The 17,362-nt window shown below is 43.3% G+C and overlaps 1 protein-coding gene across 1 annotated transcript in view; it reads left to right on the forward strand.

Annotated features, from left to right (window-relative positions):
* SFT2D2 (SFT2 domain containing 2) overlaps positions 1–3,871 on the forward strand; it is a 136,059-nt gene extending 132,188 nt beyond the window's left edge. The window contains exons 6-8 of the mRNA XM_086934087.1: positions 435–493; positions 1,214–1,243; positions 1,551–3,871. Of these exons, the coding sequence (XP_086790213.1) occupies positions 435–493; positions 1,214–1,243; positions 1,551–1,590 (129 nt within the window). The 3' untranslated portion in view covers positions 1,591–3,871. The remainder of the gene's footprint in view (positions 1–434; positions 494–1,213; positions 1,244–1,550) is intronic.
* The last annotated feature ends 13,491 nt before the right edge of the window (positions 3,872–17,362 follow it).

The raw sequence follows: 17,362 nt of genomic DNA on the forward strand, positions 1-17,362 counted from the left end.
TGGATGTGTTGCTCACACGCACAACTTCCCCAATTCTCAATGGGGTTTAAATTTTGTTTCTTTTGGATCCTAACTATAACATCTCTTCCAAGTGCAAAACTTAAACATATCTTTAACAATTTAAGTGGGTTCCCATATGAATATTACATACATTTGATCTATATGTGTATTTTTTGTAGCTGCTAGATTCTGTCTCTTGGGCCTCCCTTTGTACATATGGTGACAGGGTAAAGTTCATAGCCCTCCAGTATCTCTGTACTCAACTGGATAAAATAAGAAACAAGCGTGGAAATGCTGCTTTATCAGATTCAATGTCCACTTACTACTGTGTCTCAGCTGGCTGGAGAATATGAAGGAAATCCGCATAGGTGTGCAAGATCTGTTCTGTTTTTGTTTAAACCTGTTACTAAAACGTATTTCTCTTTTTTTCCTAGTGGAAAAACAAAGGACTTGCATTAATATTCTGCCTCTGTCAATTTCTTGCCATGACATGGTATGTAACATACTTAAATAAAATATTTAATGAATTTGTGTGAAAGATGTGCATAAGAATGTTTGTGTGTGCGTGCTCGCCCTAACAAAAGGTGACTTTCTAGATTAAGCACTTATATTAGCAAATTTCATGGAAATCTCAGAGTCAAATAGAAATCAATTTTCTGCTCATGTCAAAAGCTAATAGTATGCAGCACACGTTATACATTGCTTTAGCCATTGGTTTGTCTGCATGTTGCCACTGCCATTATGAAGGAGAAGGATTGTATTACTGGAAGAATTTAATTGAAGTGGCGTTCAGGCTCAAGCATTTCAAGGTTTGTAATATTTTGCTTAGCGAACCCTATACAGCTGATGTGTGACATCGAGAAGTTTCTGGTGATTGATAGTAATTAGATTGGCTTCAAAGAAAATATATTGTTCTGCAGGATTTAAATCTAAATTGTGGTAGCGTGTTCAATTAAGTGCTTAACACATCTTCTAAATGTGGATAAAAATATCCAGTTATGTAGAGTTCCCAAATCATTCGTCCAGTTCCCTTCCCTTGAATTAGTCAACTAGGGACAGGCTGGGAAATATTCTCATTGAATTTATACAAACAGCACTGTAAACAGCTAAATGTTAGAGTTGCATTTTCTGCCCATTGGTTGCTTTTACAGAGCCATGACCCAAACATGCCTTGTCAATTTAACTCCCATCTGTTGACTTCTTTTGCTTTCAGGTACAGCCTTTCCTTCATACCGTTTGCGAGGTAAGCCGCTTTAATTCCATTATTTTGTTGTCATCCATTTTGTTTCAGAAGATTTTATTCCTTAGCTTATCTGCTATGTAACATCCTTGGATAGTTTGTTGAGGTTTGAGATCATAGACGTAAATTATAGAAGTGGGATTGTCTTGGAGATGTAAGAAGCAGCCAATATCTGGTGTCTGGCAATATATTGTCAATCAAAAAATCTGCTTTCCAATTTATTAAAAAACACATGCAAAGTTTTTTCATGTCCAGATAAACATCAGCAACATACAGTAATCGAACAATTTTATTTGTCTCTTCTTTATAGAGATGCAGCAAAGAAGTGTTTTGCGACGTGTTTGTCGTGAAGGCTGCGCTGGAAGTCACTGGGAATTGTACCAATATGTTGTCCTTATTTAACATTGTAGATTTGTATGAAAGTTCTTAAGTCCTGAAGTGTGCCTTCATCAGATGCAACGATGAATCCAGCATAGAACTGTGCGCTCTAACACCTGCCTTATTTATTGACACCTAACAGCAGTACTAGAACGGCTTTATTGTACACACTTTTGGACCACTTTGTAACGACTCGAGTTGAATCATGTGTAATGTTTACTGAATCAATGAAGTTTTTTTTACCCATTGTGTCACACTCAGTGACATCCAAGCTTTTATTTAATGGGAAAGTTGAATTGAGACATTTGTTATGTTTTGATCTGATTCAGGAGTATCTTCGTTACCTGAAAGAAAATATGGTTGCTGAAGAATCTCATTACTTTTATGTGACTTATTATGAGGTTAGTGCTGTCGCTTCGTAGGTGATGATGGTGCCAGATTACTGGAAAAGAAAGCATATTAGCATTTTGTCAGTGTATTTGGACTTCTCCAATTTGGAAACTTTTACTTTGGCCAATTTTATGTAAGGTTAATTTGAATATCTCTGAAGTTTCTAGCACTGATTGGGAAGACGCTACTGCAAATTCGAAAGAAAATGTATCTTCAAAGGATCTGACTTGGATTTAGAGGTAGAACAATGTAAATAGCCTTTATAATCATGAACGCTTCTGTTCCACTAAAACATTCCATATTTTCCATAAACGTAATGGAATTATTCCAGGTAACGATGCCTTAAGGGTGTGCCTTGCCAATTTCATGCCTTAGCCTGTATGAACCTTTACTCTCAGGTCTTTGAAACTGATCCATCCCATTTTTGCTTAACAGCTTTTTAAGCAAAAAGTATCGATTGTGTTTATTTCTGAATAGACAAGAAAGTAGTCTCTTGTATTTTCTTACTTAAAATTGCAGCATTTTGTATGTATTTTTAAATATGAAATTGAAGAAAATATAAAAGTGAAAAAAGAAGCCTATTAAGCCTCTATGGCCCTACACCAATCCTTGTAAATTTAGATTTTGTGTTTGCGTTGGTATTCATGAATACTCAAAAAATAATGTTTTATCCTTTCAGTGAACAGAAGTTAGGTTTTCATTTGGGTTGTATGATGTTTTTTTTTCTTTTGGGGACTTATTGGGATTTAGTTGAGGTTTGTAGGCAAATGCCTTTTCACTTATTGTGAGTTCTGGATGTGTGAGGAGGGTTTAGGAAGCACATAGGGAAATCGGCTCAAATCCATTTCTCTTAACCCCCCTTCCCCCCTCCTTCCAAATACAGGCATGCCTCATTTGTTCATGCACGTATTGCAAAGACTTAGAGCCTGCTTAGTATAGGAGAGAAAAATGCTTTCATACTTCACAAATTAACTATCAGCCCTGGAAGCAAAAGTGTTGGCCCAAAGTAATGATTGTTTCCCCTGCCCACATTGCACGGTGCAGTACTGCAAATCTGTATACATTCATTGCAAATGTTACATGAATCCGTTCATAAAGTGTGCTTTAATGATGAAAAGGTAATGTTAGTAGGGCGTCAATGGAGAAGAGCAAGGGCGAGAATGCCTCCTACCTCACTTACATGCTCTGCTTCCCAGCCACCATCATAAACCCGCTGCCTCCCCGGGGGAGTGCTGTTCCATGCATTTACCCCTTTCACAACTTCTCCCTCATCATGTGTCGTTAAACTGAGTAGGAATAATACCTGTTATTTAAAGTACTTCCATAAGGTGTCCTATGAAATGCTTTATAAAAATCAGGTATCTTTATTATTGGTCTTGATACACCATGTGTGCTCTTAGTGTAAATGGCTAAACAGTAGAAGTGCCAAAGCGAGGTTATGCAAGATGTGGTATGTTGCACAACACCCAAAATCAACAATAAAACCAGAAACCCAACCTCTCCTCATCTGATATTTTTTGTTTACGTGATCAAGTATATTTCCTCTTTCAAGACGCACCAAGGCTATCGCCGTCCTCATTTTGCATTCTGACCCCTACGAAGAAGGATGGTAACGTGGACTTCTGTGTCTCAATAAAGTGGATTAATTGGGGCGGGTGTGACCCCACTGAGCACAGATGAGGAAAACCGGGTAATGCTAAACTTGTCCCAAAATGCATCCGCTGTCCTTTTTCTATTTATGACTGAAGCAACTGCTCGGCTTTTACCTCCTAACAAATGCAGTTTATTATAAGGCCTTCAATACGTGCTTGTGGTTTGTCATCGGAAAGAGGTGGAACAGTTGCTATTAAAAAAATAATTGTCCGGAAATGCCCTTGTGTGGTGTTTATTTAATGTGTCATTTTATTTGAACTGGTTATGATTTTTTAATATGTAAAATACACTTGACGTGGGTGGGTAGGCTGAGTGAACTGCAAGGGAAGGAAAGCTTAAGTGTGGACTTCTAATGCCCAGTACCAAACAATTAACCATTTATCTTATGTGTAATATAGCACAAGGGAAAAATGTGAATCCTACTGAGATCTATATGTAATTTGAAACCTTGATAATGGCACCTATCGCCTGTGATGATACAACGCACTAAGGTCTGTAGCAGCAAGTATTTCATAAAACAAGCGCTGTCAAAGCCATACTTTTGATTATTTGTGAAGTTAAAAATTCTGCTCTAGTGATAGCTTTGCTTTGAACCCAAATACTCCTCTAGATTCTCATGCTCTGCATTATTCACCATCTAGTGGTTGGGTCTGGAAGTGTATAAAACTTTCAAATCTTTATTAGTGGGTGTTTACCACGGTAGAGCTATATGACTCCCTGTGACCTTGACCGTAATCCCACAATCCCAAAAGATGTGTCCTACATTTAAATTGTATGATTCTGCGATGGGTTCGTAGTTTGAGGCATAGACATGTTGTAGCCACCACTAGGGTTGCTGGAGCCTATCACTCTACATTTCAGATAGCAGATGTATTAAAATTATTTATTTTGGGGGGGTCATTAACATGTTGGGTCCAGGCAGAGTATACAGTAATGTAAATTTGAGTTCAGACCCTGGTAGCTATAGCATAGTGTAAACTGGCTTAATTTACAGAAGATGTGTAAAGCAATTAAAGTAACTAAACAGTCAAGTAAAAAAACTAAACCATTAACAATCTCACTCCAACCTATAAAACAGAAAAGAAAAACAAATTAATAAATATGACCCGCAAAAAAAAACAGAAAGTACAATCGAAGATGTGATTCTTTAAAGATTCAAGAGAAAAAGTAAAACCTCAAAATAAATTACTGTATGTGTATGACCAGGACCTAGCATGATTTCAAGCCGAGCACGTATCAGATACACCAAGCAGGATCTTCCTAGTTGAACATTGTACCTTAAGAAATTAAGGTATTAGTTGAGTGTGTTAAAAACCCACCTGAAGTAATCCTTCTCAGAGTGAACCACTTAAGTCACTAAATTAACCTGAGCTCAACCCCCTGGTAGCTAGGACACAGAGCAGGCAGACTAAACTTGGAAGCAATACATATTCATGTAGTACCAAACCAGTAATAAAATCAGAACACAACACAAGAAAAATCCCAAACTAATTTAGAAGAGTACAGAATATTTTAATAAATAAAGTGACATCAAATCCAATAAGGGAAACCAGAGATATGAATTTTTAATATATGAAATATGAAAAAAGCGCAGTGAAGCAACAACTGCAGTCTTCTGGTTGCACTCAACCAGTACCTAGGCACAAGTTAAAGCCAACAGTGATGGAATCGGGGCTGGATTTTTATTTTTTTATTTTTTAAAACAGATTTTATTGATTTTCTTACTTAAATCCTGCATGACAGCTAATGATATGTTACAGAATACATAAAGGTGTTCCATTCTATAATCCTAGGGCGATCATTACAACTTACATATATTCTGTACAGAGATGTAACCACCATAGAAGTTGCGGTGACAGAATCATAAATCGTAGTGGCAGTGTTGGTGTCACTGCTGTATGCGTTCGTCCTACATCAGCTTTACATACCCCCCCGCCCTATAACTTACATCGTAAACAATCCCACCCTCTCCCTCCCCTAGACTCACTCCTGTCCTCCCATGGGATGATAAATAGTTGGTTTAGTCCATGTCCGTATGTATTCTCCAAAACAATTGGTTTACAGCTGTGTGTGTATCTGGTTTGTTAGTGCCTCCTTTTGGTTCCTACTTTTTGTATTGGTAGGTGAGTATCTATACTACAACGTCCTATAATAATGTAGCTTCAGCGGGTATAAAGAGTTCAAGCATTGCGTCCCCTTCAAGTGGGAATCAGGGTTGGATATTGAAACCAGGTTTGCACCGGGTCTGAAGTTTTAGCATCTGACTAACAGCCTGATTCATCATTGGGAAGTTTTGCGAGTCTGAAATAGCGATTCATAAGGAATCGCTATTCCAGACTCGCAAAACGGGATTCATGTAGGAATCGCAAAAAGAATTGCGATTCCTACACATTCCTTATTTGCGATTAGCAAATTGCTAATCGCAAATAAGGAAGCGATTTAAAGGGTGCCAGGGGTGTCCAAAGGATACCCTGTAGCACCCCTTAAATGCAAATTGAAACAGGTGTTGCGCACACACATGTCCAAAGGACATGTGTGTGTGCAACTTGCAACTTAGAAAAATGCTTTTAAAAGCATTTTTCTAAGTTTTCACTATTTACCACGAGGTTTGACCTCGCGGTAAATAGCGGGCCGAAATAGCGAATTCGCAATTTTTAAATGGATGATGAATTGCATTTAAGGAATCTCAAATAGAGATTCCTTAAATATAATTCCTCGCTAAATAGCGAAATCGCTATTACCGATTTTTGTATTTGGGATGATGAATCCCAAATGCAAAAATAGCGCTCGCAAAGGGCCAGATTCTCAGAATCTGGCTCTTTGCGAGCACATTTACCTTTCAAGCTGTAAGTCTCTGAAATGAGAGGTAAGAATCCCTATGGGTGCAAGGCAGCAGGCTGTGGCCGAAGTGGCTCCAAGAGGCTGGATACCTCCTCCGCGAGGTTCTGCTGAATCAGATTTACTGCTGCAGGAAAGCTCTGATTCTTTGGAACTCACCTTTGTCTGATGAGCTTGGCAGGTTGGTCCTGGTCCTGCAGAGGTCTTGGGACTAAAACGTTTGAGTACCAGGTTCCAGGAGATGATGAGAGGAGTACACTTTGGCACTAGCCAAGGGTCCAGGACCTTAGTGACAGCATTTGGGGGTCAAAACTCACACCAACAGAAGGATCCAAGGCAGGTCCAATAGAACTGATCAGCTGAGCAGTGGCAGAACAAGGCCTCCTATATTTTGTTGTGTCCCTGTAGCTTGAACAGGAGGCCGGACTTATTTCCCTTGCAGACCACCTCTTTATTGTGGATACAATAGAGAGAGCGGGACCAATCTTCTAGGCTTTTCTCAGATTACAGACAACAGTTTCAGTCCTCTTTTCTTCCACAAGCTTGGAAAGTGTTCTGAAGTGGGTACTGACACCACCCTGTGTTTGGGGAAAACTCCTGGTCACTCTCTAACGAATGGGTTAAAAGTTCCCTGGGGTAATTCTACACACCTTTGCAGTATTTTCTGTGCACCCTACTGCAAACAGTTCCACAGTGCCCTTCTCTACCTAGGGCTGGACTGTTCCCAAGAGGCACAGGGTCAAGGCTGGTTTGCATATGGCCATGTCTGAACTGGGGTGGTGTGGAGTGCAAAAAACGATGGATTTAGGCCCAGATCTCTGTACTGGGGTGAATGTATGACATTGTTCTGCATTCTGACCATCAACTGTTGTTTTTGCATTTGTCACCCCGAGTGGGACGGGTATGCTCAGACGTGAGTCCTGTGCTCTCCACACCACTGGAGTCAAGCTATCCTGGCTGATGACAGATGATAGCCAGAAACCGGTCCTAGGATGCTTGATTCCGGTCCAAGGAAGACATGGCTTTGCAGTTCGGGCTGGACTGTTCCCATGAGGCACAGGGTCAAGGCTGATTTGCATATGGCCATGTCTGAACTGGGGTGGTGTAGAGTGCAAAAAACGATGGATTTAGGCCCAGATTTCTGTACTGGGGTGAATGTATGACATTGTTCTGCATTCTGTCCATCAACTGTTGTTTTTGCCCTTCTCTACCTAAACCAAGATGGCAGAACCTTCCTTCACCTGTGCAGATCTCCTGTGCCCACCCCAGAGGTGTGGCCAAAAAAATGAGCAGTCCCTCCTCTGCTTTCACTAAACCAATTCTGGGCAAAACTCACTTTCTTGTGAAATTGGTGCCTGCCTGGCTGGGGAACATAAGAAGTGAGCAGGCCTGGTGTTAGCTTGAATTTTCTTATGACAGTGGAGGCCTCCTTGATGTTAATCAAGTTCCTGGGCCCAGTGCACATGCCACCCTCTTGAGACGACACATCACCCCCCTACACCCCAAGGCCTTTATTCTCTGCTATGAGACGGTTGACTTTTTAAGTGTTTTCCTCAATATTTCTTAGAACTCCATCTTTACCATTGAATCAGATTTTTAATTGCTATTAAAAATAGTGACTTTTTTTCTTACTAGTCTCACCAATGAGGTACAGTATTAGGATTTTTTTTTATCTACTCTTGTTTTCTACATAGGACTGCCACAGCTAAAAGTAGCTTTTGGGTACTAGTCACTTTTAGGAGATGTTAATATTATTTTGCTACATGCCCTACTTTCATATACCTTGTATGTTGCCTTACGGGCGACAATGCCTGCATAGGGGTGACTTATTATTTAAAAAGTAGATTTTGACCTGTAAAAAGGGTTTATCTTGACAGGTCTAATTGCAATTTTTACACTGCAAAAATCAGGCTGCACTGGTAGGCCTGAAGCACTTATTTGCATTGTGAATGTACTGGATGACACAATAGGTGCTGCAATCCACTAGTAATATTTAACTTGAGGGCCCTGGGTACAATTTGCTCTATTTATTAGGTACGAATAGGCAACTTAAATGTACCAATCAGGAATATGCCACTATGACTATGTTTAAATGGAGAGCACCTGCACTTTGCTACTGGTAACCATGGGTAAACTGCAAATATGTAAAACTAAAGGGTCCCTCAAAAGATGAAAAATATGGGGTGCCCATGCAGAAAGGGCAGATTTCTTACATTTATCTGTTGACTTGGTCTCTGGAATGGAAGTCAAAATCCTCCAGTCAGATAAGGCAGCAGACTGTATCCTTTCCAAGTTGGACAGGCCATGAGCGTGGACCAGCTGAAGCAGTTGGTTTTGGTGGGAAAAGCTCAGAGCTGGAAATCCTCTAGACGGCTGAATAATTATTGCACCTTTGCCTGGCCACGATTTCTACCTAGGCACTTACTTTTTGGACTTCAAAAAATTCCTTCAGTGGAGCAAGGCAGCAGAGTGCATCCAGGAAGGTCTCACTGAAGTCAGATAAGCTTGTGTTAGACCTGCCAGCCTTGGGCTGATCTCCTCCCAAATGTTTTGCCTTCCTCCATATTTTTATTTTGTTTTATTACTGACTTTTTTTTTTTTTTTTTTTTTTTTTTTGCTGGTCTAAGGACTCTGTGCGCTTTACCAGCGCTGAAGTGCTTGTGCTTTCTCCTCTGAACAAGGTAACATTGTCTTATACTCTATTGGCATATTTGATTTTCTTATTAGTCCCTAGTAAAGTGTCACTACATGTGCCCCAGGACCTGTAGGTTAATTGCTGCTAAAGGGTTTGAAGCACTTACTTTGCCACTCACTTAAGTAGCCCTCTAAACAGGTCTTAGGCCTTCCATTACAGCCTGTGTGCATGCAGTGTAAACTGCCATTTTGATTTGGCAAAATAAACCCTTTGCCAGACACAAAACTTCCTTTTTTTTATTCATGAAGTTACTCCTAGGGTAGGCCCTGGACAACTCAGATGGCATGGTACAATGTATTTAAAACCTTGGACAGGTAACCAGTTCATATTTGCTGTCTGGAATCATAATTTAAAACCCCATCTTATGTTCAGGTCGAATTTTAAATTACACTGAATATGCCACTTTTATAATCTTGCCAAAACAACAATTGGGCGGAATGCTGAACAATGTCAAATATTTGCCCCAGTACAAAGATCAGGGCCTAAATCCATTGGTTTTTTTTGCTCACCATGTCATTTCAGTTTGGACCCAGCCATATGTATATCAGCCTTGACCCTGCTGCACATGGGAACAGTCCAGCTTGAACAGCCAGGCCAGATCCTCCTGGACAAGAAACAAGCATCCTGAGACCGGTTTTGTGGTATCAAGCCCTATCAGACAGGCTTGCTGGATGCCAGTGGCATGGCGAGCACGGGACCCATGTGTATCAATACCTGTCCCACTCGGGGTGACAAAGAACAATAGTTACTTACCTGTAAACAGGTGGTTCTCCAGTATTGGTGTCTTTCATAGATTCACATGCCTGAATCACTCCCCGTCGTCGGAGTGAGAGTCCCACGGTACATAAAAAAGCAATAATATGCCATAATATATATAGCAAATATCAGAAGTACCAAACCAGGAAGTAAAGTAGCACCAGCTACAGTAGAAAAAACCTCCACACTCGTGACTATCCTAGTCATTATGTGTTAGTCCAAACTGCAGCCAATCAGGCGACAGCACCCACCAGAATGTTCTCCCCAGAGGCTCAGGCTCTCAGATTTTCTCGCACAGGAGTGAAACCCCATAATGTCTGAGTGAGTCTCTGGGGGGAGGCGGGCGGGTTGCATGTGAATCTATGAAAGACCAATACTGGAGAACCACTTGTTTACAGGTAAGTAACTATTGTTCTTCTCCAGTATTAGTGGTGTCTTTCATAGATTCACATTCCTGAATCAGAATAGTAAGCAGTACTCCTAGCATAACGCTCGTAGACGTCAGAGTATCAAATATATATATACAGTATACATGTATAACAATAATCATCAACATCTGAAAAAACGTCTAAAGAGCATAGAGGAGGAGGTGGAAACAGAGGCTCACCTTATTTGAAAAGATTGCGCAGCACTGCTCTTCCAACCGAAGCATCTGTGTCGTCTGCTGAATCTAGACAGTAGTGTCTAGTAAAGGTGTGCCTGCTAGACCACGTAGCAGCTCTGCAGATCTGTTGAAGAGGCACACCAGCAAAAAGGGCAGTGGAAGAGCTAACCGCCCTTGTACAATGTGCTCTTGGCAAGGCCTGTAAGGGTCTACCGGCCTGCTGATGACAAAGTCCAATTGTAGAGGAGACCCATCTAGCAATGGTCTGTTTTGAAACTGCACAGCCCTGGCGCTGCCGCCCATAAGCCACGAACAGCTGGTCTGTCTTGCGGATGGCAGAGGTTCTTGATAGGTAAAACTTGAGGCATCTCCTAATATCCAACGAATGCAGTGCTCGTTCAGCCGGAGACTGTGGGGTTGGAAAGAATGTCTTGAGGACAACCGGCTCATTCAGATGAAAATCCAAAGGCACTTTTGGCATGTACGTTGGGTTAGTACGTAGTACTACCGAGTCAGAGGTAAATTGGATGAAAGGCGATCTAGATGTGAATGCCTGAATATCGCTAACTCTTCTAGCAGATGTTAAAGCCAGTAACAATGACACTTTCCATGTTAAAAATTTCAGGTTCACCTTATGGATCGGCTCGAAAGGGTGACGCATGAGCTGAGTTAGTACTACATTCAGATGCCATGTAGGAGGAGGTTTCCGCACAGGCGGAAACATACGAAACAATCCTTTGAAAAATTGCTGTATAATCCGCACGGAAAACAAAGAATTTGATCCATCCTGACGAAATCTGGAAATGGCAGCCAGGAAGACCTTAAGAGTAGAATGTGCCAAACCCAATCTGGCTAAGTGCAAAAAGAAGGGTAGAATTTGCTCTGGCTTGGCATGAATGGGATGAAGACCATTAGACTGGCACCATGCACAGAAACACCTCCACTTAAGTTTGTAGGTCTTGATCGTAGATGAAGCTCTGGCCTTCGCCAGTACCTCCTGGCAATCCTGCGGAATGTTTAAGTGTGCAAATTCCATGTGCTGAGGAGCCAAGCCGACAATTTCAGCGAGTTTGGGTCCGGATGGTACACCCTGCCCTTGTGGGTAGAGAGAAGATTCGGAATGCGAGGAAGTTGGATAGGGTTGCATTCCGAGAGAAGGAGCAGCTCGGTGAACCAGTTTTGCCGGGGCCATCGTGGAGCAATCAGTATCAACCGGCATGGTTGCTTCTTCATCTTCTTGATGACTTTCGGGATCAGTGGTATCGGTGGAAAAGCGTAAGCGAATATTTGATACCAACTCATCGAAAGGGCATCCCCGCACGAGTCCTTGTGTGGAACCCAGCTTGCAAAGTATGGGCATTTCCGGTTCTGATGCGTCGCAAACAAGTCCAGATCCGGATGCCCCCATGTCTGAAAGATGCGGTCTAGAGATGGTTGATGTATTTCCCACTCGTGAGTGCAACCTGTGGATCTGCTGAGAGAGTCCGCTAACACATTCGCGATTCCCGGGACATGGACAGCTGACAGATGGATATTGTGAGTCAGGGCCCAACTCCAAATCTCTTGTGCCTGGTGCGACAGCCGGGCTGATCTTGTGCCTCCCTGCTTGTTTAGGTAATGCATGCAGGTGGTGTTGTCTGTCCGAACCAAGACTGTGGCACCTTCTAGGGTCGCCTGAAAGGACTTCAGGGCTAGAAAGATGGCGTGCAATTCTAGCCTGTTTATGTGCCATTTCATTTGGATTTTGTCCCATTTCCCGCTGACCGTCATGCCTTGGAGGTGTGCACCCCAGCCTGTCATTGAAGCGTCTGTCGTCACTATGAACCTGGGCACTTCCGTGAGGAAAGAGCATCCCACTTGTAGGTTGCAACCTTGACTCCACCATTGGATCGCTTCTCGCATTCGTGGTGTTATTTTTATGATGTCCTCGAAGGACCCCGACACCTGTATCCACTGGCGACTGAGCTCCTCTTGCAAGGGCCTCATCCGAAGACGACAGTTGGGGGTGAGAAGAATACAGGAAGAAATCATCCTTATGAAGGACTTGAACATGCGTACTGAAACGCACCTTTTTAACAACAGTGCAGCAGCCAGCCGCTGTATCTTTTCCTGTCTCTCCTTTGAGATAAATACTTGGGCGAGCTTGGTGTCCAGTGTCGCTCGCAAGAAAGTCTTTCTCCTTGCTGGCGTTAGGTGCTATTTCTCGAAGTTCACTGAGAAACCCAGGCTTTGCATCAGTGACAGAGTTTTTTGAATGTGAGTTTTTACCATGTTGAAAGAACTGGCCTTGATAAGGCAAACGTCTAGATATGGATATATCTGTATTGACTGCAACCGAAGGTGGGCTGCCACCGGGGCCAGTATCTTTGTGAACACTCTGGGGGCTGAGCGCAGTCCAAAGGGAAGAACTTTGAACTGGAAGTCCCTGCCAGCCACTCTGAACCTTAGAAACTTCCGGTGCCTGGGAAAAATTGGAACATGGAAGTATGCATCCTGAAGGTCGAGTGTTGCCATATACTCTCCCGCCGAAAGAAAATGGAGGATTTCTTGAAGTGTCAGCATCCTGAATGACAATTTTTTGAGGAATTTGTTGAGGGCACGCAGGTCGAGGATGGGTCGCCATTCCCCCGACTTCTTGCGAATAACGAAAAATCTTGAGTAGAAGCCTTTTCCTTTCTGATGATGAGGTACCCTTTCTATTGCTCCTTTTCGAATCAGTGTTGATCTGGGCAAACAGCTCCTTGAGATGTGCTGGAGGTGGTCCTCTTGGGGGGGAGTTTGGAGGAGTTTTTACGAATTCCAAAATGTGACCTCTGGCTACCACATCCAGAACCCATTTGTCTGTGGTAATCTTGGACCAATTTAAGTAATTTTGGGATATTTTTCCTCCAATTTGGTTTGGGTTGGGTCAAAGTGGCGGCAGGATGCGTTTCTCACTTTTTATTGTCTCTTCCGCGATAGTTGGATTTTCATCGAGACTAAGAAAAATTTCCTTTTCTCTGTCCGTAAGTCTGGCTGGTATCTTTGGTTTCCCTGGGCGGAAGTATAGGAGCGCTGTTGGTTAAAGCCTCCTCTATTAGAGAAATTCCCTCTTCCTCTTGCTCCACGAAAGGAAGACTTCCTGCATTGTAAAGTGCCCAGCGAACGTGCTGTCTCAGTATCCTTCTTGATGGCTTCCAGAGCATCGTCTACATGCTTTCCAAATAAATACTCTCCATCATAAGCCATATCTATAATCCTTGTTTGGACCTCCTGTCGAAAGGATGTTGCCTTCAACCATCCTTGCCTCCTGAGAACAGCTGCACCCGCTAGCTGACGAAAACCTGTGGCAGCAACGTCCACTGCAGCATCAATCATCTCAGATGAGACGCACTCTCCTTCCTGAAGGATCTTCTTTGCTTCAGCCCGATCTGGCTCGGGAAGTTTGTCCACATACGGCAAGATGTCCGACCACATCTGCCTATCGTATCTCCTTAATATGGCTAGAGAGTTAGTGGCTCTAATAGTTGTAGCTGCAATTGTAGAAACTTTTTTCCCGATTGAATCTAGACGTCTCCCGTCTTTATCTGGCGGAACAGAGACCTGAGATGTCGGGTTAGTAGATCTGTTTTGCGCTGCCTGCGCTACCACAGAGTCTGCTTTCGCTTGTCCAATGAGGCGCGCTGGAGATGAATTTGGCGCCCTATATTTTTTATCCACTCTCGGGAGCACTGCTGGCAAAGAATTTGGTTTGGACATGATCTTCAGTCCTTCCTTCCATATGAAATCTATGATTGGAATGGTCCAACTCTGTTTCTGTGGCGAAGACTTGAAGTCATACAAGAAGCAGTCTTCTTGTTTTGACTCCATAGTTATCAGGAACCTCCTAGTTGCTCTATCCATGATCTTGTGGAATGAGGCAATGTCCACAGGAGGTGACTCTGATGTTGTAGGCTCTGCCGGAGAGGGTGTGTTTGCATTGTAATCCTCATACTCCGACGATTCTGACCTATTGTCTAATTCTCCTTCTTCCTGCTCCTCATTACCTGAGTACTCATCATCCTCTGTTTGAGGAGCTATGACTTGTGACGCAGACAATGCTGCATGTCCTTCCTCCAACGTCACAGAAACAACTGGCTGTGCCTGCTTTGAAGCGGCGTCGCTGTTTTAGGTCTTGGCGTAGATACATGAGTCACCTGACTCTGAAGGTGGAAAACGCCTATAGTAGTTGCTGAGCATGTATTGTAGATTGCGAATCAATTCCTCAGGCATTTGCATGGTGGGAGCAGGCCTGTCCTCATGTGATAAGGGCTCCGTTTCTTGCATATCTTCCTCCGTATCACCGTCTTGTATCTTAATTTGGAGGTCAGACGGACTTCTGGCCAATCCAAAGTTCTCATCCTCATAGGATCCTTCCTCATCAGAATCCAAAAGCTTCTCTGGCACTACCAGCGTAGAAGGAATCGCCTCATTAGTAGCCCGTTTCTTTAACAGCGTAGCTGTAGTTGCAGGTGAGGGCAACGGTATCCCAGATGGCTGTGCTGACCAGACTTGTAAGGCAGTGCAGCTTGACAGTGGTGGCGTCGATGGGATCACCTCCGTCGCCGACGAACCTGCTTTTTGCTGCTGAATTTTTTGCTTCGTCGACTGTACCATCGTCGACGATTGATCTATCTTCGTCGACGACGACTTTTTAGATGATATCTTCGTCGACGATAACTTCGTCGACGGGTACGTCGTCAAGGTCGTCGACGGTAGCTTCGTCGGCGTGGATTTCATCGTCGACGAGAATTTCATCGTCGACGGCAACGTCGTCGGCGAGAGCTTCGTCGACGAGAGCATTAAATTCGTAGACGAGGAGCTCGTCGACGGTACCTTAGCCATCGTCGACGGGACTATATTCGACGACGAGATAGGCCTCATCTGCACATGGACCAGCGTAGGCGATGAGGCCGAAGACATCACTAGAGCTGGTCGACGGCACCATTTTCATCGTTGACGGGGAGCCAACCGTCGACATTAAATTCGTAGACGAGGAGCTCGTCGACGGTACCTTAGCCATCGTCGACGGGACTATATTCGACGACGAGATAGGCCTCATCTGCACATGGACCAGCGTAGGCGATGAGGCCGAAGACATCACTAGAGCTGGCTTAGGTGAGGAGAAAGTCATCGTGCAGGTGGTAGACGTGGCCACATGAGAGGAAACACAATCCTTTTTTGACGATGAAATTGTCAAAGGTGGCAACTGAGGAGGCACAGACTGTGAAGATTTCTTGGGAACTGCAGATTTCCCAGACTTCTTAGAGGGCGTACTATCCATCTTAACAGGTGGAAGAGTCTTTTTTGAAACACTAGGCCCCGAAGAATCCAGAGAGGATTGCGCCTTCTTTGCCACCTTCGCCCTTGGAGATGAAACTTCAGTTTCAGCCTTCCTCTTAATGGAAATTAGTGAAGAACCAGAGGCAATGCTTCCTACCTCAGACAAAGGGTCCTCCTTGTCCTTGAGTCTGTTAAGCCACAACAGCAGTCGTCCTTCTCTGTCCTTGATGGTCTTAGGGGGGAAGGTCCGGCAGATCTTGCACTCCTTTGTCTTATGGTCAGGATAAAGGCAATATAAACATTTTTTGTGGGGATCTTCTTTGAATAGCCTAAGCTTCCCACAAGAATCACAGGCCCTGAACAGGGATTTAGAAGTAGACCTCTGAAAAACTTGAAGAAACTAACTAATCTTGAAGAAAACTGAGCAGAGCTCAGGGAGACTCCCTTCACACGACGTGCGGTAGAAAATCTGAGAGCCTGAGCCTCTGGGGAGAACATTCTGCCTGATTGGCTGCAGTTTGGACTAACACATAATGACTAGGATAGTCACGAGTGTGGAGGTTTTTTCTACTGTAGCTGGTGCTACTTTACTTCCTGGTTTGGTACTTCAGGTATTTGCTATATATATTATGGCATATTATTGCTTTTTTATGTACCGTGGGACTCCCACTCCGACGACGGGGAGTGATTCAGGCATGTGAATCTATGAAAGACACCCCTAATACTGGAGAATGCAAATGAACAATTAATGAAGGGAATGCTGAACAATGTCATACATTCACCCCAGAACAGAGATCTGGGCTAAATCCATCATTTTTAATGCTCACCATGCCATTCCAGTTTGGACCCAGCCATATGTAAAATCCGCTTGACTCGGCTCCCTATGGGAACAGTGAAGCCAGAACTGCCAGGCCAGGTCTTCCCTGGTGCTGAGCAAAAAAACCACCAATCTATTAAACCCAGATCTGTGACTGGTGAATGTTTGATTTGTTCAACATTCGTCCATCATCTGTTCTTTTCACTTTCAGAATTTGACATTTTCCTTCCTTACCCATTCAGTACCTGTAGTCTTTCTCTGGTCACATGACTGGGTCTTGCTGGCAGTTGAGCTTTATGTATTCCTCCTAGACAACCACACACCATAGGAAGCTTAGGTGTGCCTGGTTTGGACATCATGGGTAGGATGGGAGGGAGGAGCTGGTTACAGTCCCACTTACATTTGAATAAACTGTGTACTGCATCCACACAGACAGCTGCATACCCCCTGTAGTTGGCATTGACCCAGTACAGTGGAGGCAGGATAAATGGGGACTTCAAAAGAAAACCCCTAGAAGCTTCTTTCCCACTTAAAGGCACAAGTGGATATACATACTGGACCTCAGGCACCAACTCTTTAGTACACTTCTAAACCTTTGGATACTCTGCCAGAAACAACTACTGTGCTATTATCACTCTGCTGCATTGCTGCCTTAAAGGAATTGCTAACGTGCTGCCCTCTTGCCTGGGG

The sequence above is a fragment of the Lissotriton vulgaris genome, chromosome 8 (assembly GCF_964263255.1).
Source record: "Lissotriton vulgaris chromosome 8, aLisVul1.2, whole genome shotgun sequence".
Lineage (NCBI taxonomy): Eukaryota > Metazoa > Chordata > Amphibia > Caudata > Salamandridae > Lissotriton > Lissotriton vulgaris.